This window comes from Phyllopteryx taeniolatus, chromosome 14, assembly GCF_024500385.1.
Source record: "Phyllopteryx taeniolatus isolate TA_2022b chromosome 14, UOR_Ptae_1.2, whole genome shotgun sequence".
NCBI classification, from domain to species: Eukaryota; Metazoa; Chordata; class Actinopteri; order Syngnathiformes; family Syngnathidae; genus Phyllopteryx; species Phyllopteryx taeniolatus.
Genome location: NC_084515.1, coordinates 19,863,439 through 19,886,359, shown reverse-complemented (window position 1 = coordinate 19,886,359; position 22,921 = coordinate 19,863,439). Strand labels below are relative to the sequence as shown.

The window sequence follows — 22,921 nt, the reverse complement described above, 5'->3', positions numbered from 1 at the left end:
GAGGCGAGGGAGAGGGCGCCTCAAGATGGCCGCCGGCCAGGGAGGGGCGGAGAGCTGAAATGGCGGCGACGGCGGTGCTCCGCTTACTTTTCGTCTTTCACGACGCTTTTCGTGCGTGCAGTGAGCAAATGGCGACACGTGAGGCCACGGTACGGCTAACCAAAGCCTCAGCCCTCGTTCAAGTCGACATTTTGGCTTCGTTTTCGCCAAATTTGGGCGGGATGAGCGGGCTCTAAGTCGCCGCCTCATTGGTCCAGACGAAGGTCGATCAATCAAATGGTGACGTATGCCAACCGCGTTATGAAGATATCCTGCCTATTAAAACGTAACTCGACGTAGACGAAATCATTTGGGATTATTTCGGGTTCCCGGTGGAGTCGAACACAGGCGGTGGAGGTGGCATCCATTTTGCGCACTTTAATCGCTCCCAATGATATTTTTTTAGGCGAAAAACGATGGGCATCGCGCGGGAGGGAGGGGGCGTGCCCTGAGGGTGTGAGCCATTGTTGGAGTGGAGAGCACCTCAGCCAATCAGCGACAACCAAAGCGCACCCGGCCCCGCCCACTAGCCTATATCAACCATTCGGCCGCGAGCAGCTCGGCCATTGGCACAAAAACACACGAGCTCCGTCAGCAGCGAGGATTTGCGTGGGCCACCTTTCTGCTCGACCTCTTTTATTTGACGCACCTAAAACGATGGCGGACGCGAAAGTTGACTCCGTGTCGGAAGTCTCGGCCAAGGTAAGAGCAGCTTGCACGCGCACTCTCCTCGGTGTGCGCGTGCGCCTCGCTAAGCGGCTCACCCAAGCAAAGCTCCGCGCGCTCCGCGCGTTACTTCGTTCTTCCTATTATTGTTATTTTATCATTTAAGAACAAATAACGGTTGGTTTCGGCGAGCCAAGCGGCACCAGACGTGTTTTGTGGGAGCATCTCGGTTCCGCTTCCAGATGTCAGCCGAATGACGCCAGCTCAGCCTCATTGTCTGCTGCGAGCAGTCTTTGTTTATACAAGCGACTCGGTTCCGTTCCCGGCAGAAGCGGGGACCGAGAAGGCGGTTAGGGATGCTCGTTCGGCCTCGAAAACGGTTGTTGCGAACGCGCGGTGTGGGTCGGATCATGCTCGGCGCCCCGTTTGGTTCTCCCTCGGTTCCGGTTCCGCCGAAAGTTGATTTGAATGGAGGCTGCTGAGCCGGTTTGTTTGTTGACGGGATTCGGTTCGGTGCCGCTCGCTTGCTTCTTCGCGCTTCCGGAAACTTTATTTATTAATTTTTAAAGTCGGCTCATGCTGAGCGCTTCTGTGTGCGCGCGCGCGCGTGTGATGCGTGTGTGAGTGCGTGCACGCGCTTTGTGTTCGCTCAACACGACCTGCTCAAGTTGAGCAGTGCGTGCGCGCGCGCGCACGAGCGCAGTGTGATGAAGGAAACGAGTTAAAAAAAAATATTTTGTTGATTGAACGTCGGCTAGGTTTTAGGGGGCTTATAGGATTGTTTGGGGGCAATAAATTGATGCGACGATCGACTGGAGGATTTGTGTATCTATTTTTTGGGGAAACGAGCGGGAGTTTTCCGGTGTGATGTCGGCCATGTGTCTTCTTCTTCTATTGTCCTCCGTTACACGCGCGCTCCTCAACACCCCCCCCCAACACACACACAAAAAAAAAGTCACCCCTCCCCCCTTTGGCGCCTTCTGAGCTGCTTTCCAACGCCGAGTTGCATCATGGGGATTGCAGTGCGTCTCCCGGGTGCGTCTGGCGACATCTGGCGGCCGACGCACTACAATACCCACAATGCCCCGGGGCCCCCCCCCCCCCCGACGGCCGAAAGTATCCGATTACAAGACATTAAGAGGAGAGGAGGGTGGGGACCAAATGGAGGGAGGGCTCCCAGCATGCACTGCTGCTCCTACTAAACAACAGGAAACATTGGCTTTATGACTGATGTAAAGAGAAAATTAAAACAATTTTGTCCTCAGGAATTGAAGGAGAAGAAGCTGGTGGAGGAGAAGGAGAATGGCAAAGATGCTGCTACCAATGGAAAGGTGAGATGATCTGCTTGCACACACAAATGAAAAAGAAAATAGTGGCTATTTGAAAAGCTATACCAAAAATCTACTCTTTATTTTTGTTGATTTACGTGCTAATTGACATAGCTGTCAGTCTAAAGGGTCACATGAAAGAAAACAGCGACATTTACCATGACTCAATGAGCTAAAAGAAAGCAAACACAGTGAAGATCCGTCACTGGCGGGGGATCGCGATGGAGCCCTGCTGCGCATAGTGAAATTCCCCCCAAAATTGATGCCTCCTAAAATTTTCTCGTAGTCTCTAGATGGCATAAGATGGCAGAAAAGCACTACTTGTATGCAAATGAAACTCCTACTCTCACATTGTTGTTTGACTCCAAGATTGGCAAGAATAATGAAACTCCTCCACTGACTTTAGTTCCTTAGCACCAAGATGCCACAAGAGGGTGACAAAGTACTATTTTGAACTTAGACATGAGAACAAAAAGGTGAAGACCTGAGTTTTTGCACGAATACGATGGGTTCCGAAAAACTAAAACCAAACTGCGAACACAGTGACATACTCTGTATTTTGCTATGACTCCGGTATTTATTTACACGGATACAAGTGCAATGATTGAAAGAAAAGCAGATTAATCGAACGGATTTGCAGGAGAACGAGGAGAACGGCGAGCCCGAGATTGACGACGAGGAAGACGACGAGGTGGACGAAGAGGACGAGGAGGACGACGGAGAAGGTGCCCGGTGACGACTCCTTGAGGTTCTCCTTGAGGTTTCCGACAATGCGACAGCTGACCGTTGTCGTTGTTGGCGCGCAGGTGACGAGGAAGACGAGGAGGACGATGACGACGAGCTGGAGGGCGGCACAAAGCGGGCGGCAGACGACGACGATGACGACGACGAGGTGATTTTCAAAACGCTGAACTTAGAATGAGAAGATCAAACTTGAATTATAACTTTAAGTGGAATAAAAATACCTTAAGAAACTGATATACACAGTGGATCTCTTTGAAGGATAAAGTGGTACGTGATTTTTTTTTTTTGGCAGCTGTAGATTAATAAAAAGGCCTTTTTTGAGGCATTCCGTTTCTGTGAGTAAAAGTACAGGAAAATACAAGTGCGACAATAAAAGCCTGCCTCAAAAGTAGCTGCAGGAAGATAAAAAATGAGTCAAGTGTTTATCATATAAACGGGAAGGAAAATGTTTCCTTGGTGCAAATAAATTGTACCAACATAATGTAAGATATCAAAAACTATGAAAAGCTCAATAAACCAAAGGAAAGTGGAGGAATACAACTGGCTCGTAAAGCGCCCAATGGGCGAGCGAGATGTCCCCATTGCAAAGTGACCTCAATATTTTCTCTTTTTTTTTGTCTTCCAGGACGACGTGGAGACCAAGAAGCAAAAAACGGACGACGACGATTGATGCGGCGGCGTCCCGCCCGGGCCGCTTCCTGCCGCCCGCCTCGGGGAGCGCTCGTCCAAACGAAACGAAACGAAACAAACGTAAACATGGTCATTAGCGAGTAGAGTTCAACGAGGAACCCCGACTGACGTCCGCCATCCTCACGCACAATTGCGGCCTCAACTACAATAACGACTCCAGCGGGGAATTAGTTTGTATTTTTATTTACATTTTATATTTTTGTACATATTGTTCGGAAGGAGGCAAATTGGTGCTTCGTTAATGAGATCTTTGACCATGTGACGCCCAAACAAACAAAAGAATCAAAAGTCCAAAACGTCTTCAGACGTTGAACTCGGAGCATTCCAGTAAATTTAATGTATGTACTTTAGGTGTACCATAAACTACTTTTTTTGTTGGGTGGTTGCTTTGTTTGTTTGTTTGTATGGAAGAAGGCCAAAGAAAAGAAGAGCCTCTTTCTTTCTTTTCTTTTTTCTTTTGCTTTTTGGTTGTTTTCTGGCCGCCTGTTTTGATGTATGTGCGAAGTTTGTTGTTTGACAATAAACCGGACTTTTATTTTGCGACTTGTACTTTTTGTCTTGGCGGCTGCCGACTCACAAGTCAAAGGAAATTGCAAATGGAGCACTTCAAATTTGACGCTTTCATTCAACTAAATAGTTATGCGACCACATGGTTCATGCTTGCGTGCGAAAAATATTTACTGTATGTCAAGTGTCGTTTCTTTTAAATTATAATTTTCCAGGTGTTTGACATTTAAAATAGAGAAATGTATTTATTTTTTTGAATCATTTATTTAGGGATAAGATAATCCTGGCTAATCTTGATTTACAATTAAATGGATAAAATGAATTCAATTTTTGTTTTTTTAAATACATCAAATAACCAATGATATGACAAAATGAATACATTTTACTTGAGCAATTTTTGGGGCAAAGGGCTAAATGGGTGCGAGAAATACTCCAGGACTGTTGATGTAAACGTAACTGCTGGGCGGGCTGTACTTTGTCCACCCCTGCTCTATACGCTACGCAGTAGTAGTTGCTTGACATGTTGGCTCTTGGCAGAAAAAATTGCCAATGTTTACCATTTTGGCCTGAAGGACTTAACGTTGCACGAGCAACTGCTACACAACACTAAAATGTGCTGTAGTACAATACACTTCGCAAAGTACAGTGAGGTACTTAGTCCCCTGACTCGCTAAAATTAATGACCCAGCGTAAACAGAACAAACTTTCTGTGATAAATTTGAGCTTATAATGTTAAGAATTGATATTGAATCTGAGAAGAGTCCATGAATGCAGGAGGGGCGCTCTGGCCGTCTGCACACAGACGAACGTGACTACGTGTCGTCTGCTAGTTGGCCACTAGATGTCCCTCAACACTACTCGAGCACAGTCGTGTTTAGTAACCGCGACAGACTCGACACTAGCGTGTTGCAGTCCTGGCGATTTCGTGGCCCTTTGTGGACAGGTCTGGGATACCATCTTAGTTTGCCAAAGAAAGAAAGAAAGAAAGGTGATTGACTCGTTTTTCCAAATTGTGAATTATTTGTATGAGATGATGTCATATTTTGGGGGAAAATAAACTTGCCTCACAGTTCTGAGGTTGGGGGTTCAATTCCCGGCTCCAGTCTTCCTGTGTAGATTGTGAATTGTCCATAAGTGTCAATGTGACGTTGCTATGACAACCAACAAATATACGTCTCACACACACAGTGACTGTGTAGGTCCCTGTAGAGCCGCGTGTCCCTGATGAAGCAAAGGACAAGTGCTGGGGGCGGGGGGGGGGGGTTAGCCTAACCACATCGCCACCACAAGCCCGCCTAGCAACAGATGTGATAATCGGCCCCCAAGGTGCTTTCACACACATCAAATGTCGTCAAGTTGCGGGGACTCGTCCTGTTCTAAACTGTACCATGGCCGGTTCTAGGAATACATACATACTTGAGGGGGCAGGCAGAAACATGGTGGAATCTTGTGACAGCGTATTTGTATTTCATTATTTATTAGGTCGCTAACTTAGCGATGGCTACATAGCATCTTTCACTACTTACCGTTGTGTAAAACTCCCAAATAGCACACATGTACTGCCTGTTGTTAACACGGCACTTATACCTGTGTGTACTTGTGCGTCGCTACTCCCTTGTCATTAAAGCACACAGCTGAACAAATTGAAATGAACAAATATAATCCCGTACACTCCAGCAACTGCATCGCAAGCTTTGCTCCTCCAGCCACTGTGATGTTACCACTTCATGAATGAATAGCCAATCACAATTCCTTTTTGTACGATTCCCAAATAAAGACACGTCATTTTCCAACCATGTGTACTTCATGTGTTTTATGAAATTGCATTGTCGCCTTTCAAATTTTTTTTTTTTGGGAAAACCATCTATAGCTACCTGGTTACGTCCCGGTTGCAGTTTTGTCTGGGCCGCAGAACACCAGAAAAGATGCAAGACACATTTTGGCTGGCGCGTTTTAGCAAGTTGTTGCCAAATGCTTTTTAGTTACAAATGGCTTCCTTGAACCAGGATCCCTCGCCACATCGTGTCCTGTTTTGCGCCTGTCTCGGTGCCGTTAAATACCTAACTCCACGCCGGCTGGCAACATCTGCTTCTACTAAGCCAGCTAGTTAGCTTAGCCGCCAGTTCCCAGTAGCTGGCTAGCTGTCGTCAATCATCTGCCACAATGTGTTGAATGAATCTTAAATATAAATGTATTCAATTCATGTGCCGTGAACATTCGTGCAGCTCCTCACGGCCGTCGGACGCCTCGTTCTGCGGAGATTGTCGTCACGGGGAGCGCCTGCTCTTCGTGAAGCGTGGGTACAACTACGCGCAGGTCAAAATGGGGGCGGAAGTAAACAATGGCATTGCAGCTCTCGTCAGAAAAAAATACGAACTTTGATTCCTTTTCATTCAAAATCCAAAAATGATGATTTGGGATTCGTTTTTCAAGCGGAATAGCACACAAATCCGAATTGGCATTTGTTCGTTCGTAGCGCTAGTGGATAGTTTGCCATTTGGAACACAATAATTCAACACAGTCGTCGTGTGTGTGTGTGTGTGTGTTTGTGTGAGATAGTACAATGCACACATGTACTCACACACACATGCACGCACACACTCAATAAAAACACAGTGGCTAGATTGTCATTTGGAGCACAATAGTTAAACAGTGTCATTGTGTGTTTGCAGTCCGCGCACACACACATTGGAGAAGCATTAACGTTAGCACTTGGTCAGCCGCTGATGTCAAAAGTTGCGGGTTAGTACCAAGTCGTCCCGGTGATGACGTCATTACCATGGCAACAGCTTCACGCCACTCACTCAAGCTCTGAACTCGAACTCCCACCCACACACACATTGGCACACGTCGGGAGCGTGCGCGCGCGTTAGCGGGATTTGCGATTTGTTGGCCTCTCGGCCTGAGAGCCGCTGATGTGATTAGTGATCATGTCGCCGCTGCATAACATGCTCATAATTAATCGTGCTGACATAAGCTGCACTTTGGCGCGCGCGCACACACAAACGGACTAACAGATAGCCACACCGAGATGAAATATGGAAGTCAAAATCTGAAGTATGAAAATGACTGGCCAACGCTTGAACACATTGACAAACACGCATTCCACTGACATCGACGAGTTAGTAACACTAGTGAACATGCTAACTAGGACGGCGACTAACCACTATTTTCATAATCAACGAATCATTCCATTTTTCAGTTCATCAATGAATCAGATAAAAACATTTTTAAATGTCTTCCCCTGTATTCAAAAACAGCACCCGACTTCAGATTGAAACACAAATCAGAGATTTATCGTTGAGAGGCTGAAATTCCGACGATTTGGGCATTTTGAAGTTCAACAAGGTCAATGATCGACTATCGAAATTTTAGAATCGATTCATTGTTGCACTGTGCCAACACAAGTTGGCAACGCTAGCGAACGAGCTAACAAATGTTATTGTTACAACTTCGACCCTGAAGTACAAGTCAACATTTCTTTAGGGCAAATCAATTAGTATTTTGAAGGCGACTAATGAAGTATTTGCACTCTTGAGGTGAAGTGACTGAATACTTCAAGTACCTGTATATTACTTTTCTTTCGGTCCATCCGTCCATTTTCTACACGGCTATTTTTCTGCAGCCTTCACAAGAGTTCAGCTCAGTGAGCATCAAAGGGTTATCTCTGCCATGTGTTTTGCTTTTTCCAAAACAAGTAGCATCCTCACTGAAGCCTGTCGAGAGAAGAAGAAATGCAGGAAGTGACATCACATTCGGAGCAGTGAATGGACTCTTTCTTGACTTCTTTTTACACTTGTAATACTGTTTGATGTTAGCTGTAAGCGGCGTCGATGCTGATGAAGGTTGAAGACTAAAACTACAATTCTGTCAAGTTTGGAAATGCCCGAGGAGGAGGAGGAGGAGGGAATTTACTCGCCCAACTTTGACACGAACGCAAAGCAAGCGCGTGCACGAGGTGCAGTGGGGGGGGCGCGCGCGCGCGTCATTCCACTTGATCCTCATCAAGTTTTGGTTGTTTCTTTTCGTTTTCTTTTCTCCTTTGGCCAGCACACGCACACTGGGCGGGGAGCCGCTCGGCTCGGCTCAACCTAACCTGTGCTCGCTCGCTTGCGTGTACGTGGTTCGGATCTTTGGCTAGCCCAGCCATCACAGTGGTACCGTCCAGTCCAGTCCAGTCCGGGACTGGGTTGGTGGTGCTGCTGGTGGGTGGAGGCCGGGACTATTTGGACTTGTGCCGGTGGGACGAGGGACTGGGGACGGGTCCCTCCCAGTCGAGTCAGAGTTCTCCACTTACTTAGTTGGTGTCGTCAGGACGGCGACGTTCTCCTCCGAGCCGCCGCCGAACCCGTCCTGCCCGCCCGGCCGGCCTCCGAGCGGAGCCGAACCGGAGGCGCCATGCCGGTCCGAAAGAAAGGTAAGGCACTACCGGAGGTGGCTGGTTCCGGTTCTGCCGGTTCGCGCCGTAAGCCGCTTTCTCACTAGCCAGCTAGCATGCTAACCGTTACTCGTCCGAATGGCGTCGCCGCTCGTCGAACTGGAGCCAAAGTTCGTAGGACAAAGTGTCACGCGGGCCCGGACGGAACCGGGCCGCGGAGGGAGGCCCGCCCGAGTGACTCGAAGAAGGCGAGCTAGCCGGTTAGCTAGGCATGCTAACCAACTTGGGAACCCAGCAGCTGACGAACTGTCGTCAACGCGACGTTTGAGGCTTCCGACGACACCGAACTTCGCTTTTCGTCACCAAATTAGCGATCGATTGGCTGTTATTTGACATCAAGACCTGATTGTCGCGAGTTGACGGGCCATCCTATCACAATATGAAGAAGAAGAATTTTAAAGTCATATTTCCACTCATAATAATCCCATTTTCAAATGATCACAAGAATATACATTTTTTTGTACTGATAATTATTGTTAATGACTGGTGATGAAGCCTTAATTGGGTTTACCTGGCATTCGTCTCGTCTTTTAATGTTTAATATCAAACTTATTTAGCTCATCAAACACTCAAGAATAAAATGTTTACTCATAGACTATATTAGTAAAGAACACACAGATTGCTCGTCAATTCATAAAATCAACATCTAACTTTTGACAATAAAATGCAAGCGCGCCCGTGCCGCTGGGACAAATCGATCGGCTGTGAAAACATTCAACCTTAACGAGCTTCTTGTTACTGGACTGAACCAAAATGTTACTGGAGTCAACCATCCCGTTACAGCACTAAAGCAGCTGGTCACTAGACTCAACCAGCTTGTTAATGGACTAAACGATCTTGTTAAAAGTTGAAAGCTGTTTGAAAAGGTCTCGAGAATTACGACGTAATACCAAGTGGACGTTCGGTACCACTTGTTTTCAGACCGATACCAGTGCCAGTATTCTCTCTTGAGTACGCATCGATAGCGATACCGAGTTCCGATACAACTAGTAGTTTTGATTTAGATTTCGATTAACACGAGGCCAGATCATTTTTTAGCAAAAACTTTTGTTTCTTTCTGACGCACACGATGATTCGCTGATGTGTCAAACCACCGGAGTGTAGCGCCAACTACTGGCCAGGAGGACTTTCTCGATGTCCGATTTTAAATTTTTATGTATTTTTTGCCTTAAGTACCGGCGGCCGGTCATGGCAACCTTCACGAGTACCCGCTACCTAGAAATAAAGCCGGTATCGGCCCGACACCGTAGCTTGTGTGGGTACTCGCCCGTCTCGACTTTTGAGCGTAACGTTGTCATGTTGCGGACTGAACATTGACGTACGTGCGTGCGACATCATCATCAAGCGACGATGATGTCATCCGCGGGACGTCCTGTCTCACTCCCTGTTCCTGCGGCAGACGCCCAGCGCGCACTGTCCCTGCTGGAGGAATACCGAGCCAAACTCCAGCATGCCGACGAGCGCCAGCTGCGCGTTTCCATCCAGAGGGTCATCGACGTCTTCCAGAGCAACCTCTTCCAGGCCCTCATAGGTACCTACGTCGCATCTCTCATGTTTTGCAAAGTTCCGGAAGGTTCCGTGAGGTCCTAAGCGCCACGGTTAGAGTCACAAAATCGTTAGTCATTTGAATTTATAGCCCAGGATGATTTTTGTTGAGAGAGATTTTTTTTATTGATTTTTATTTTTTATTTTTATTTTTTTAAACAACTTACATAGTTCAAAGTGTGTCCCGCTGTGTTTATTTCTCAGGGTCATTTAAAAAAACATCATATTTTAGCGGCTTTTGTAGTTGAAGGCCAATCCTCACAGGTGTGCACTGATAACATGACTGCCGTCAGACAGGAGCTGGAAATGTTATTACTAACCCTATGTCAACATTGGCTCCATATCTGAGTATGAGATAATCAAAGTTGCCAACTGATGATTGACTGACACTAATAAGTATGTGTGTTAGCACGTGGTTCGCCGCCCGCTAACGGGAAGAGTCAGGAATGTGTTTCGGCGTGTGCGTCGTCATCATCATTTTCATTGTTGTCATGGCCGGTCCTCACGAATCTCATTAGGATGTTTTCACTCCATGTGGGCGGAGTCACGTGCTTAGCATCAGCAAGTAGGAAGTTAGGACGAGCCGGAACGTGAGGTCGGAACAGCGGCGAGGAGCACTCGCCCGCAGCCGTCACCGTTCAACATAAAAGAAAGAAGTCAGTCAGTCAAACATGCAACGGCCGCGCAGCCATTATCAGGAATAGAAATATCATCACTTGGGCACTAACAATCACTTAAAAAACTTATTTCCCAGCTCTTACCCTGAAACAGACATGCGGCTTATTTGCGGAGTTTCTCAGTCCGAGGAATGTGACATTCTCGACTCTTCGCTTCGTCGCTTTAAAAAACAAAATCGTGTTTATTGTTGATGTTTGGATGAGTTCATGTCGAAGTGTTAACTGCTGAAAGACAATAAATAAGAGCAATACAACAATAAAACCTTGTCATGGAAAAGTGATTCATTTAAAGAGTGTTAGAAGTGCTGCTGAGCATAATGGGAGAAGGAACGAAAGACTGAACATTTGTTTTTGCCTATTAGAAAATCTAGTTTAAAAAAAAAAAAAAACATTACTGGTGAGAAGAGTCGTAGAAGAGCTCACTGGTTTAGTCATCAAGTGCTTTTTTTTGTACTTTTGATGGAGGATTTTAGAGGCCCTCTGACAGTGCTCGTTCCATCTTTTTTTTTTTTGGTTAGAAAATTCCACAAAGATGGCGGCCGCTGGTCACGTACACGACCCTGTTTCTCATTGAATAGCGCGAGAAGGATTGTCCGAACCTTTGACTCGGGCTACTTCCGGCACAGCATCGCTGCAGCTAAGTTTGCAAGCTCAATGCTAACATACGAAAGGAAACGCCAAAGACGGGCTAACGGAAATTAGAACAGCTTTTGTGATTTTTGAAACCAAGCAACTGATGTTAGTTGAACACCAACACTGCAGTAAGAACGTGACACAATATTGTGTATTTCTCTGCTCTGTTGAAACAATTGGAACTGGCGGCATTTATGTGTTGACGACGTCGATCAACAGCACCACTGGATGTGTAAAATGGGCAGTTTATGTTTTCAAAACATTTAGTGGGTGCGCCGACTAGAGCGACTTTGACGGTACATGAGGAGCGGATGGGCGCAGTGCAGCGGGAAATGCTGGGATAGGCGCCAAATGTGCGCTCGTCCCGGAGAGAGCGAGAGAAAGCCAGGCAACAGCCGCTTGTAATCCTCTGCGGACATGAAGATTACCCCCCCGCCCCATAATCCCCCCGCCCCCATCTGAGGCACTCCACCGTGTTGTTCTCGTCCGCCTTCCTGGCCTGGATCCGCGCCAGCAGATGGCAAACGTCAACCCTCACTTTCATTATCTGCTCATCATCTTCGCCCCATTGTCCTGCATGCGGGTTCAAAGGGCAAATGGCACACACACACACTTTCATATGTGTGTGTCCTGAGAGGACTTTCAGTGTTGAATTTGTCAAATGTTTGAAGCAGTCGCCTGCTGGCCTGCATCAAGAGAAGCGAAAGGCGAGGGGGGCTCCTGTAAAGAGCGGGTAGGCGAGTATTTTTACATTAGCGTTTGTGCTGAGAATATTTGATCTATTTTTTACCTTTTTTTTTTTTTTTTTTTTTTCTCTCTCCACTCTCCACTTGAAACTTTCCATAAATACACCCTTTCTTCTCCGGAACATGTCCTCGTCCTCTCTCGTTTTGTTGTTTAATTGCACTGTAATGTGCTTTCACGAGGGCAGGGGGTGCGCAGCCAGACGAGCTCGAGTGTCGTCCAGGAGGAGACGAAGTGTTGCGAAAGGCGCGGCGCCGTTAATTCACTTTTCGACCGCCAGAGCTGACGTCCTCCGTTTGCTGGCCCTTTTACAGCATCTTGCCCGATAATATGAGCACTGAACCTACCAAAACAAAGAGTAGCCCTCTTCTTTCACCAGAAAACATTTTGTTTCGAGCTTTTTTTGTTTTTGGTCATCAGCAGGAGAACATCACCAAAAATGCCGCTTTCAGAACAAAAAGCGGAGAAAACCAGCTTTTTGTGAAAACACATCAAGCTGAACAGTGGCTTTAACGCTCATGTTTTTGCTTTTGTGACACCTCAAACTATAAAACAACAAAAATATGAGGGAGAAAGCGCACATACTCTGTTTACAATAGAGCCCCGTTATTTGCGGGGCGACCACAAATGGAAAAAATCCACAAATAATTGATGGCCATTATAATTGCATTTGGGGAAAAAAAAAATCTTGAATAAGTGGGTATACCTAATAAGCGTGTTATACAGAAAGTGGGGGTTGTTCCCAATTTATTTATTTTTTTTAAATAGGAAAAAAAAAATTTGTGAATAGTTGAATCCATGGGTCCTGAAGGGGGTCAAGTGTACGCGCAAACTATTTCCGCGTTGGGCCAAATGGGCGGAAGCGCTTCCTCCCGACTCAGGAGAATGTCGGCGGGGACTGAGAAAGCAAGATGTCGCCACAGAACCACCAAAGATGACAATATTCCATGTTTGGGCTTTGTTCCTGTTTTCATATATGGTGGCTCATTTGCATCAATAAAAAATATACATCTAACCTTTAATCATGTCATCAGCCCGTTATGTTTTAACAAAAATGAAAAAAGTGAATTTTGTTGTAATGCCCTATTAGACTCTTCACAGGCATCCTGCAGACAGCAGGTGGCGCTCCTCGCATGACAGAAAACATGGGGTTGCCATGACAGCAGGTAGCGTTAAACGTTTCTTATTCTCCTTGGCCGCAGACATCCAAGAGTTTTACGAAGTGACCTTATTGGACAGTGAGAGGTGGGCGGAGTCTTCCAAGGCACCAGAGGGCGTGGCTCCCGTCAATGTGTGGGACTTCTCCAGCCTTCAGAGCGCCACCGTCACCTCCGACACGCTGCCCAGCCTTAGCACCAGCATCGAGGTAACGTCATTGCGACGGTGGCCCGTGCGCACGGCTTACACTAACAACTTGGCTGCGGAATGACAAATATTGTTTGCTGTCAAAGTTCACGCTGGGGGGAAAAAAACGAAACAAAACAGTTTTAATGCTTGTAAGGGGGGGAAAAGCAAAACCTGTTTTACTGTCAGTCTTGTTAGAGTTTTCTGTAAGTGAAGAAAAAAAATGCGATTCTCTTTGAAGGCTGTCGTTCCATTCCAACTGAAAGATGTTCATTTGTGCGCCACTGAGTAGTGCATGCGACTTCGTGGTTGAGTCGCCAGCCTGTCAATCCAAGGTGTCAAGGCCGTGTCGGGAATCCTTCCCGCATTGGCGACTCCATAATCACTGATAGGGGTTGCAAAGTCCACTGAAAAGCTGTTCGTAGCCGTTTGGAAGTCGGATTGCCAATGCACATTTGCGATCCTTCGCTCGTTCCCTACTCTCCAATCGCTCGCGTCAAAGTGTTTTTTTGTGAACTATCTAAGTCCACGATATAACAATTTGTGGTTCAGTTCACTTTGTAAAAATAGGATATATAAAAATGGCGATACAGTGGACCCCCGCGTACTCGCGGTTCGGCACCCGCGGATACACCTATTTGCAGATTTATTTTTTTTCTTCGTTTTTTCGTGGTTTTTTTTCAATGTTTTTTTTTTACTTTTTTGGGGGGAACCAACCCTGAAAACTTATTGGTGGTTTCTCCCTGCTAATTCAAGAATTAAAAATAAAAATGTTGTTTTTTTTTTTCAATGCAGTTATAATGGCCGTCAATTATCGGCAGATTTTTGCTATTGGCGGGCGGGCCGCGGGGACTCTACTCCCTAATCACTATACAGTGGTGCCTTGAGATACAAGTTCAATTTGTTCCATGACCACGCTTGGAAAGCAAATCCTCTTTCCCCGTTGAAGTGAATGGAAATGCAATTAATCTGTTCTAGAAGCCCCCGAAAACCCAACATAAGTGTATAATGTGTTTTTTAATAATAGAAATAATGCTTTATAATATTGTACTTTACAAAACATACAATAATGACACAAATAAATAAAAGGTAAAAAAAATGTTTTTTTGCCACATTTTTTGCTTCAATTCAGTGGACATTGTGCTGCACCTTCTGCCACCAGAGGGCAGTATAATGAAGAAACACAAGAAACATAATTCCATTCAAAAAGTTAAACTTTCATACTCTCAAACTTTAAAAATTTCATGTATTTATTTGTTTATTTTTACATAATTTGGGCTTCCAGCTCATGAAACTCACGAAATCAGGATATTATTTTTTTTTATGAGCTTTCCATGATATTCAAATTTTTTTGGAAAGGGTCAGTAGCTCTCTCTCTCTCTCTCTCACTCTCTCTCTCTCTCTCTCGCACTAATATATATATCAGAATCATCTTTATTTGCCAAGTATGTCAAAAACACAAGGAATTTGTCTCCGGTAGTTGGACCCACAACAGACAGTCAATTGACAGAGAATGCTTTTGAGACATAGACATTGGGGGAAACCACCCCACCACCCCCCAAAAAAACAGTCACTGAACAATAAAAGGTTGCTAGTAATCTGGTAATGCCGGTCCAATTTAGCAATTCGAGCAGTTTGAAAGGACTAATCTCGCAATAGTCCGGTGCAATGACCATTGTGCAAAGGGCGCCGAGACTTCGAGAAATGGATGTACTTTACAGTGACTAGTAGTGTGATAATCTGGGACAAGGTTGATTGTGCAAATGTTGCAGATGCTACTCAGGCACATGAGTGGCCAGTATTGGTCAACAGCAGAGATGTAGTGAGACTTCTACAGTGAGTGCATTTTTTGTCTTGTATATGTATATGTATATATATGTATATGTGTGTATATGTATATATATATGTGTGTATATATATGTGTGTATATATATGTATATATATATATATATGTGTGTATATATATGTGTGTATATATATATATGTATATATATATATGTATATATATGTGTGTATATATATGTGTGTATATATATATATGTATATATATATGTGTGTGTATATATATATATGTATATATGTGTGTGTATATATGTATATATATATATGTGTGTATATGTATATATATATATGTATATGTATGTATATGTATATATATATGTGTGTATATGTATATATATATATGTGTATATATATATATATGTATATATATATATGTATATATATATATGTGTATATGTATATGTATATATAAAAAAAAATATATATATATGTATATATATATATGTATATTTATATATAAAAAAAAGAAATAAAACAACTTCAACCAGGAGTTGCGTTAAACAGCTTGAAGCCTCAAGATGATGATGATGCATCCCAAGTTTTTACTTGCAAGAGAAACCAAAAAATCGGCCGAAAGATGGCTTGTATCTTGAAAAACTCGTAAGTTGGGTGACTCGTATCTCAAGGCACCGTTGCAGTCCACCTCAAAATCCTCATCATGTGAGCCCCGCTATTGGCGGGAGACCGGGCTGGATCGCCACTAGCCAAAATACACAGATGACTGACAGCCATTAGAATTGCGTTGAGAGAAGGAAAAAAAAAATGTAAACCACCAAAATCCTTGAGTAAGCGAGGATAAACCGTCAAAAAGTGATTTTGGGGTTGGTTCACCCTCAAAAAAAAAAAGAAGCAAAACAAAAAAAAGGAAACATTTAAAAAAATAAATATATATATATTTTTAATTGAAAGAAAAAGTTTTTTTTTTTAAATCAGCAAATTGTTGTATTCGCAGGTGCCGAACCACGAGTATGCATGGGTCCGCTCACTGTACAGTGTTTATAACATGAGAACAATTCAGTTGTATTTAACTTTTTACATAACTGAGATAGTCCCGAAAATATCCAATAAAAATCCCAACTGTATTTGAATGCTTTGAGCTTTTGTCCATGATGATGATGATGATGATGACGATGACGACCACACCCTCTGTGCCCCCGATGCCAATGGCAGGACTCAGCCCTGCTAAACGAAATCCTGCTTGTGTTGGTGCAGGCCTCGCGTTTGCCAAAGCGTGACGTTCAAGTAAGTCTGTGGGGCGGGAGGGAAACGCATGCCCCATCCAATCATGTCTGTGGGAGCATGAAAGGGGGCGGGGCCCGCGAGTGCTGGGTTCTGTGCGACCGTGGACAACCTGAAGATGTCGCTGCCGTCTCGCTAGCTGCGTGCTAAGCAGTTAGCGCCAGCGACATATTGAGGTGGCCCCGAGCATCATTGTGTCGTCACGTCCTTTCATCAACAACTACTTCCTGTCGATGATGTCATCACGCATCAAATGCACGGAAGGTTTTTGAACGCCATGCAGCCGGGTCCACTTCAACTTCATGGCGGTGCCACCTGTGTACGGTGCGTGGGTGCGTGTACGCGTATGCACCTGTGAATTTGTGTTTGGGAGTATTTGTGTATGTACATGTACAAGCACATTTGTGTGTGTGTGTGTGTGTGTGCGTCTGTATGGAGTTTGTTTGTGTGTGTGTGTCCATCTGTCTGTGCATCTGTTTAGATTTTGTGTACATATGTGTGTGTTTGTGAATGCACGTATGTGCGCGTGTGTCCCAGTGTGTGTGTGTGTGCGTGTGTATCTTTTTGTGTGCGAGGCATCTGTTGTGTCTTGACATGAACTCTGACCTTGTCGCGAGCACGTCTGTGTTCACGTGGTTCCACTTGCGGCGGTCCTCTGTGTCGCCACCGTAACAGTGAGTGTGGCGATCACGTGATGCCCGTCACGTGGCGGGGGCGCGGCCTCGCGGCGCATAGATGATGGCCTGTAAATGTGCGGCGGCGCCGTTGCGCCGCTTGAATAGCGCGCGCACCCCCCCGCGTGATGCGTCTGTGCTCCAAGTTGAGTGGGAGGCCGCGGCGTGTGATGCTGCAACAGGAAGTAGAATCAGAGCAACGATTCTACGCATATTTTTACTGCACATTTCTTGCCATGGGAAATTTGGCTCATGGAGTCCAGTCAAGCAGTAGTCTAGGCCCTGTCGAGGGCCAGTCTGGGTCTAGTATTTGTTGCCGTTTAGTTTGCTTGCAGTCCAGCTTTGCAGCTAATTCATTGGCTGAGAAACACGGTGCGGGGACGGAATCAAAGCTGTAGAAAACTCTCCGCACTTGTTCTGCATCGGTTAAAGGCACGTCACGCGGTTTATGGATGCCACGTCGTCAACCGGGGACTCCAACGCTGGCATTTCCTTGCGTAAGCATTGGCCACTTTTGGGCCTTTTCTTTGTGGATTTTTGGCAATTAGCCTTTATTTTTTGGCCACATTTTTGTTAAAATGGCTGTCGGCTTGCTCCACCGGTCCCGGACGAGACGTGCAGGTTCGTCGTTTCCCCAAAAAGACCCCCAGAAAGACGACCCTCTGTGTGATGTAAACCCTAAATGTTTTTTAAAAATGAATTTTTAATGGGGGTCCTCGGCAACGTGCAACATTTGGAGCCGATTTCTCTTATAGTTCACTAAGTGGCCTTGATGATAATCTCAGATTAACATGAAATATATTTATGGTGAGGTTTCAAGCTTGGTGACAAGATGGCACCCGTGCGTGTCGCCGTCCACACTTTGGGCAGTACGATGTAAATGAGCCGAATTGTGACGTCACGAGGGGCCCAATTTGAGCTGATAGCATTTTCAGAAAGTCAGACTGAGAAAAGGTTGACTTCCTTGTTTCATTTGACACTTGATGGGCAGGCGGGCACGCCAGACAACTATTTGGGCGCAACACATCAACAAATCTCTTACATCACATGTAGCGCTCCAATGACATTGCAGGTTTTTTGTAACACTGCGATATATTTAGCAATGTGAAAAAAATACAGGATAACATACTGGCGACGTGAAAACCCTTTTTTGGACAGTTGATAATAGCTTCAGTAGGAAAGAAAGTATGCTGAACAGAGGACAGATAGATATTTGTGTCAAGTCTACCCTTATATAAACGCACTGTAGTATTGAGCAGTAAGTGTCCAGCCAGACTCAGTTCAAATCATTTCTTTTCTAAGCCTTCTATATTTGAGTGCATGGCTTTAAACAACATGCATTGCTGTGTGCACTTTTTGCCCGGCCGGGTCAGACCACAAGATTTTCCTTCCGTTTATTGGCCCCATTTGCTATCGTGGCCGATTTCCCCGATCGCGATATCGTGACATAATCCACGACCAACGAGTCTAGCATGTTTAATTTTTAAATTGTTTTTCTTCTTCCGTGTAGTGCGACATATGAAGAAACCTGACGTCGACCAATAGGATTACGTCTTAAAGCGCCGCAACGCCCACCTTGCTCGCCATTGTCAACATTTATCCGCACACACAAACCAATGCTTACCGAAACTTTAGAGGGTAAATTGACAGAAGGCCAGCGTGTTTACATAGAAACGTTAGTGCTAGCACTAGCTTGCGAGTTCTGTTGTGTATGTTAGGTATGCCGTATTAAAATCTCTCCTTAAAGACTGGACAGCCCAACTCGCCTAGGACGACAGCAGACCTCTGGGCTGCTCCAGGCTAATAATTACCGTAACATTGGTCCCAATATTATTAGCATGTCTAGCTTTTCTTATCAGCGTTATGCTAGCACATAGCTTAGCCGACATGAGTTGTTTAATTATTTGTTTTATATGGCGGTTTTAGAGTAAACTTCAGCTGGGAGTGACAAAAAAGTTGAAGCCAGAATGTTTTGCCTCCTATTTGGAGAATGTTTTGCGAGTTTAAACGATTTGCACTACAATTGTGATTGGCGGAATGATGCGCGCAGTGCATGTTGGGTCCCGATTCCATTTGCCAGGACCTCGCCATATGTGACTATCACGCATGTGTGCATCGCTTAACGATGATGAAACCATATATCGTGCAGGCCTAATAACATCTCTTTAAATTGTTTTCATTTACTTGGTGGAATTAATTAATTGTTTCAGTTTTAATAATGCTTGAGAGTGTTTGAATTCTTGCAGACATTGTTACTTTTACGTTGACTTTGTACAAAGCAGGATTTTCAAAGAGTGATGCTTGTACCATTAATGGTAAACAGGCTCCCTCTAGTGGTTTGTAAAAAATATCACTGCCTGAGTACAGTACAGTTGTATTTAACTTTTTAGGATAATACGTTTGCATTAATCTTTAAGGACTGTTTTTAAACATTTATTTAGCTACAGTTTTTATTTATGTGCATTACCTTTTAATTGAACCATTTAAGTACCTTTTTTTTTTTTTTTTTTTAACTCTTTGTGACATGTTAAAGGTGCTTTTCTAAAGTTTCTAAATACATGAAATATGTTTGAAGATAAGTGCTGAAAGCATATGTATGTGTACTTCGTTATAACAATATCGTGCTGAATTGTTGAGATATACTGTAGCTTAAGCATCTTTTTCACCGTTAGAATTTTCCTGATTTTGTCGGCGGGGCCCCGTGGCATATACTTTCTAGCGCAAGGTCCAATTATCACTCCATCGTGCAGTTAGCAAGCTAACGATGGCTATCCCCCGAAAATGCATCTTCACCGGATGCCTCAATTTACAGAACAGCTCGGTGACATTTTATTAAGCTCCCAAAAAAATGAGGAAATACAAAAGCGATGATTGACTTTTTCAAGACACATGCAGATGGCGAGCTGAACATCAACACCACCAGGTGACTCTGCAGTGCTCGTTTAATGACGGATAGTTTTGTAAACCTTCAGCAGAGACAACACGGTTTGGTGGGTTAGTCAATAGTAGACTTTACACCGATTTTATCGGCCTTATTGGTATCGGCCGATCATTAGCATTTTATGCTGATCGGCTGATTGGCTTTAATGTCATAATTCGCTGATCCGATCAATGATGTCGTCGATCGGCTACGCAAATGACATTTACTTCGGGGTGCCATCGTGCACAGTATATTTGAATCCAAAATCTAGTTTATTTTTAGCCTTGCCGCGTGTCTTTTGGTGTAGTCCTGTAAATATCTGACGGCCAATAAAGTTATTAAAAATAAATAAATAAATAAAATGTCGGCAGTGTGGAACAGACAACACGTAATGCCCGGGACAAATTTGCTTTTTCACGCTTGCACTATGCAATACTACTCCTGCAATAAAATCTTGTATTCCGATAGCACCGCATCCTGTTTTTTACAATCATTGGGCTTTAACTTGTCAACTCAAATGCGACCGGATACACTCGTTACCGTGGCGACGACAACAAGAGTGGAGCGAGCTGACTGTATTATGAGGACAAAATGGGGAAAAAAAACGTGCGTTGGTGGTCACCGGTGCTCAGGACAGGACAGGACAGGACAGGATGTTGGTTTAAGGCTCGCTTGAGGCATGTTCACGTACTTTGAATACGATACGGCCCGCAAGCAGGCAATCAAATGTTATGTAGCCTAGCAAGCTAGCGGTAGCACGAACGGTTGTACGTAAACATGCCGGCGTTCTGTCGAATCGTGCTCTAAAGTTTCGGTGTGGGTGAAGTCATTTAACTACAGTAAGTTCGCACCCATTATTTCTGTCCTGTTGGTTTGACCTAACTGATTAGAATCCACCATCTGACTAGAGCAGTGATTTCCAACCCTTATGGAGCCAAGAAACATATTTTACAATTGCAAATAGAGGAATAAAGATACATTATTTATTGTAAATATAATTTTTGGAGCAATTAAGTACACAAGTATATACAGTAAATGAACAGGTCATTCCTCCATCCTGTGATCGTTTATCGTTTTTTTTTAAACTCTGTGATCGGCCCCAAAAATCCCGATCGTGTAAAGCCTACTCAATACTAGTGAGCGGGGCAGTGGCGACCGTCTAAGGGCACTGCGATGGTGTAGATAAAGCGCTATCGAAGCGAAGTCCAGTTACTATTTACCGTCCATTCGACACGCCTGCAGCGTCTCAGAGCTGAGAGGCTTCCCTTATTATTCAAGTTTTGAAGCCTGATTTTATAGACTTGGCGATTTGTTTTATTCATTCCAATGACTCTTCTCTGCGGTGTGTCAAATTTACATGCCAATTGTTGTCCTGCTCAGTGCCACTTTAATGTTCAAACTGTGAATAACGTTACAGTTGCTTACAATAAAAAGAAATCTACTTTTTAGGAATGGAACCCGTGTCTCGCTTTTTTGATGAGCACTTAGACCTACTATGCTACCGTATTGTAATGTTGTTATTGGTGGTACTTGGTGTAAGAAGTTTGCGAGTCACCCGTCGAAACGAAGTACACAGCGGCCTCCCAAATGAAGGCTTTCAGAGAGAGAGAGAGAGCTTTGCGATTTCCCACGGCCCGCGAATGTGGCGCCAGCGGCGTGCAGGAGGAGCGCGCGGGCTCGGGCGGCTCTCGCGTCCGCGGAGGATGACGGAGGTCCGGGGGAGGCAAATGGGGCGGCTCGCTGTCCGCCGAGGCTGCCGGGACCGCTCGGCGTGCACGCGATGAGGCGCTGAGCTTCCCCGGCGGGCTCGCAACCATGGACTGCATTTGTATCGTCACCACGAAGGTAACCGACCTTACATTGGCGTGGTCATTTGACAACGCGCACGCACCATTCGCGCTGCCTTCTTTTTCTCTCTCTTCGGTCAGTTAAACGGCGCGCGCCGGCTTCTAATGTCGTTTCCCGTTCAACGAAGAAATGACCTTTCCCCAGCCGGTGTGCCGCTGCTCGTGCAGGGTTTGTGTTGTTAAAATGGCGGAGTTTCCCAATGGAAGGCTGGTTGTGCTTCGTGACGTGAACGGTCAAAAGTTAAAATATTATAAATACAATTCTAAATATTGTTCATCATTGGGACACGTCACAGTCATGAAAAAATGATTAGACCACCCATGTTTCTTGAGTTTCTTTTTTTTTTTTGAATGCTTGCTACAACTAAGGGTGGACAAATCTAATGAGAACAACAAAAAGAGCTCATAAGAGTTGAATTGAAGAGCTGATATCTTTCCATTTTCCATGGTTTTCTTGCTCGTAAGCAAAATTACTGGCAATACAAAAAAGTAGGATGGACTCAGCTGCGTTATTGTCGTATTTTTTTCAGGTCATATCCCTTAGTGGGACAAGAAATTGAAGAAACAAGAAAGTGCTCCTTTTTTTCATGACTGTACACATTGACTTGACTGCGTGCAGTAAATGTGTAGGATGCGACTCTACTAATACTCCTACTAGTAGTAATTTTGTAGCATTGTTTTGCTTCACGTTCCATTAGTGTTGTCGATGTCGTTAGGACTTCATTGAGTCTTGATGGACAGGTCGGCCTGCTGAGGGTTGATCATTATTGATTGGATTTCATAATCGGCCTCCGGGGAGTCTCCAGCTTGGCCGCTGACATCATCAGAGGATGACATACAACAGGATGACGTCATCTGCCCGTCGCATTTGTGTCCCGTCTTCCTGCTGATGTCAGCAATTCTGTGCGCACTTACGTCAATGCACGTTTGTTTGCTCTGGATTCCCACACTTCTTGAACGCTTCAAAGCGTAAGATGGCAAAGGAACGTTCAAGAAGTATAATGTTGATTGAGCGTGGCAATGGCGTTACCATGACAACAGCCA

At 44.8% G+C, this 22,921-nt stretch overlaps 2 protein-coding genes and 1 long non-coding RNA gene across 14 annotated transcripts in view; 2 read left to right on the top strand and 1 right to left on the bottom strand.

Moving 5' to 3' along the window:
- The first annotated feature begins 44 nt into the window (after nucleotides 1-44).
- On the top strand, nucleotides 45-4,007 carry ptmab (prothymosin alpha b). Of its 2 annotated transcripts, none has more exons than XM_061797401.1 (5): nucleotides 45-149; nucleotides 1,971-2,036; nucleotides 2,674-2,758; nucleotides 2,840-2,925; nucleotides 3,403-4,007. In XM_061797401.1, exons 1-5 carry the CDS (start codon nucleotides 60-62, stop codon nucleotides 3,445-3,447), a joined length of 372 nt encoding a protein of 123 aa, XP_061653385.1. In that variant the 5' UTR covers nucleotides 45-59; the 3' UTR covers nucleotides 3,448-4,007. The 2 variants fall into 2 exon arrangements, with proteins under 2 accessions (XP_061653385.1, XP_061653386.1); XM_061797402.1 differs by lacking the exon at nucleotides 45-149 and adding an exon at nucleotides 583-741.
- On the bottom strand, nucleotides 2,834-9,163 carry LOC133488889 (uncharacterized). The gene is made up of 3 exons (XR_009791769.1): nucleotides 8,924-9,163; nucleotides 7,540-8,781; nucleotides 2,834-2,945 (listed from the first exon to the last, which is right to left on the bottom strand). It is a non-coding gene; the product is annotated as an uncharacterized LOC133488889 (long non-coding RNA).
- Nucleotides 8,257-22,921, top strand: part of dlg1b (discs large MAGUK scaffold protein 1b) — a 41,182-nt gene continuing 26,517 nt past the window's right edge. For 7 of the 11 annotated variants that reach the window (XM_061797385.1, XM_061797384.1, XM_061797380.1 and 4 more), the window contains exons 1-4: nucleotides 8,257-8,391; nucleotides 9,812-9,943; nucleotides 13,214-13,377; nucleotides 16,368-16,439. In XM_061797385.1, coding sequence (XP_061653369.1) covers nucleotides 8,373-8,391; nucleotides 9,812-9,943; nucleotides 13,214-13,377; nucleotides 16,368-16,439 — 387 coding nt within the window. In that variant the 5' untranslated portion in view covers nucleotides 8,257-8,372. Of the gene's footprint in view, nucleotides 8,392-9,811; nucleotides 9,944-13,213; nucleotides 13,378-16,367; nucleotides 16,440-21,698; nucleotides 21,876-22,921 lie in introns of those variants that run through there. The other 4 variants (XM_061797387.1, XM_061797390.1, XM_061797383.1 and 1 more) reach the window with 2 other exon arrangements.

Coding starts and splice junctions, on each gene's coding strand:
- ptmab (XM_061797401.1), top strand. CDS start 60: ATGGCGGCGACGGCGGTGCTCCGCTTACTTTTCGTCTTTCACGACGCT. Junction 150..1,970: donor TGGCGACACGTGAGGCCACG/GTACGGCTAACC, acceptor TTTTGTCCTCAG/GAATTGAAGGAGAAGAAGCT. Junction 2,759..2,839: donor CGAGGAGGACGACGGAGAAG/GTGCCCGGTGAC, acceptor GTTGGCGCGCAG/GTGACGAGGAAGACGAGGAG.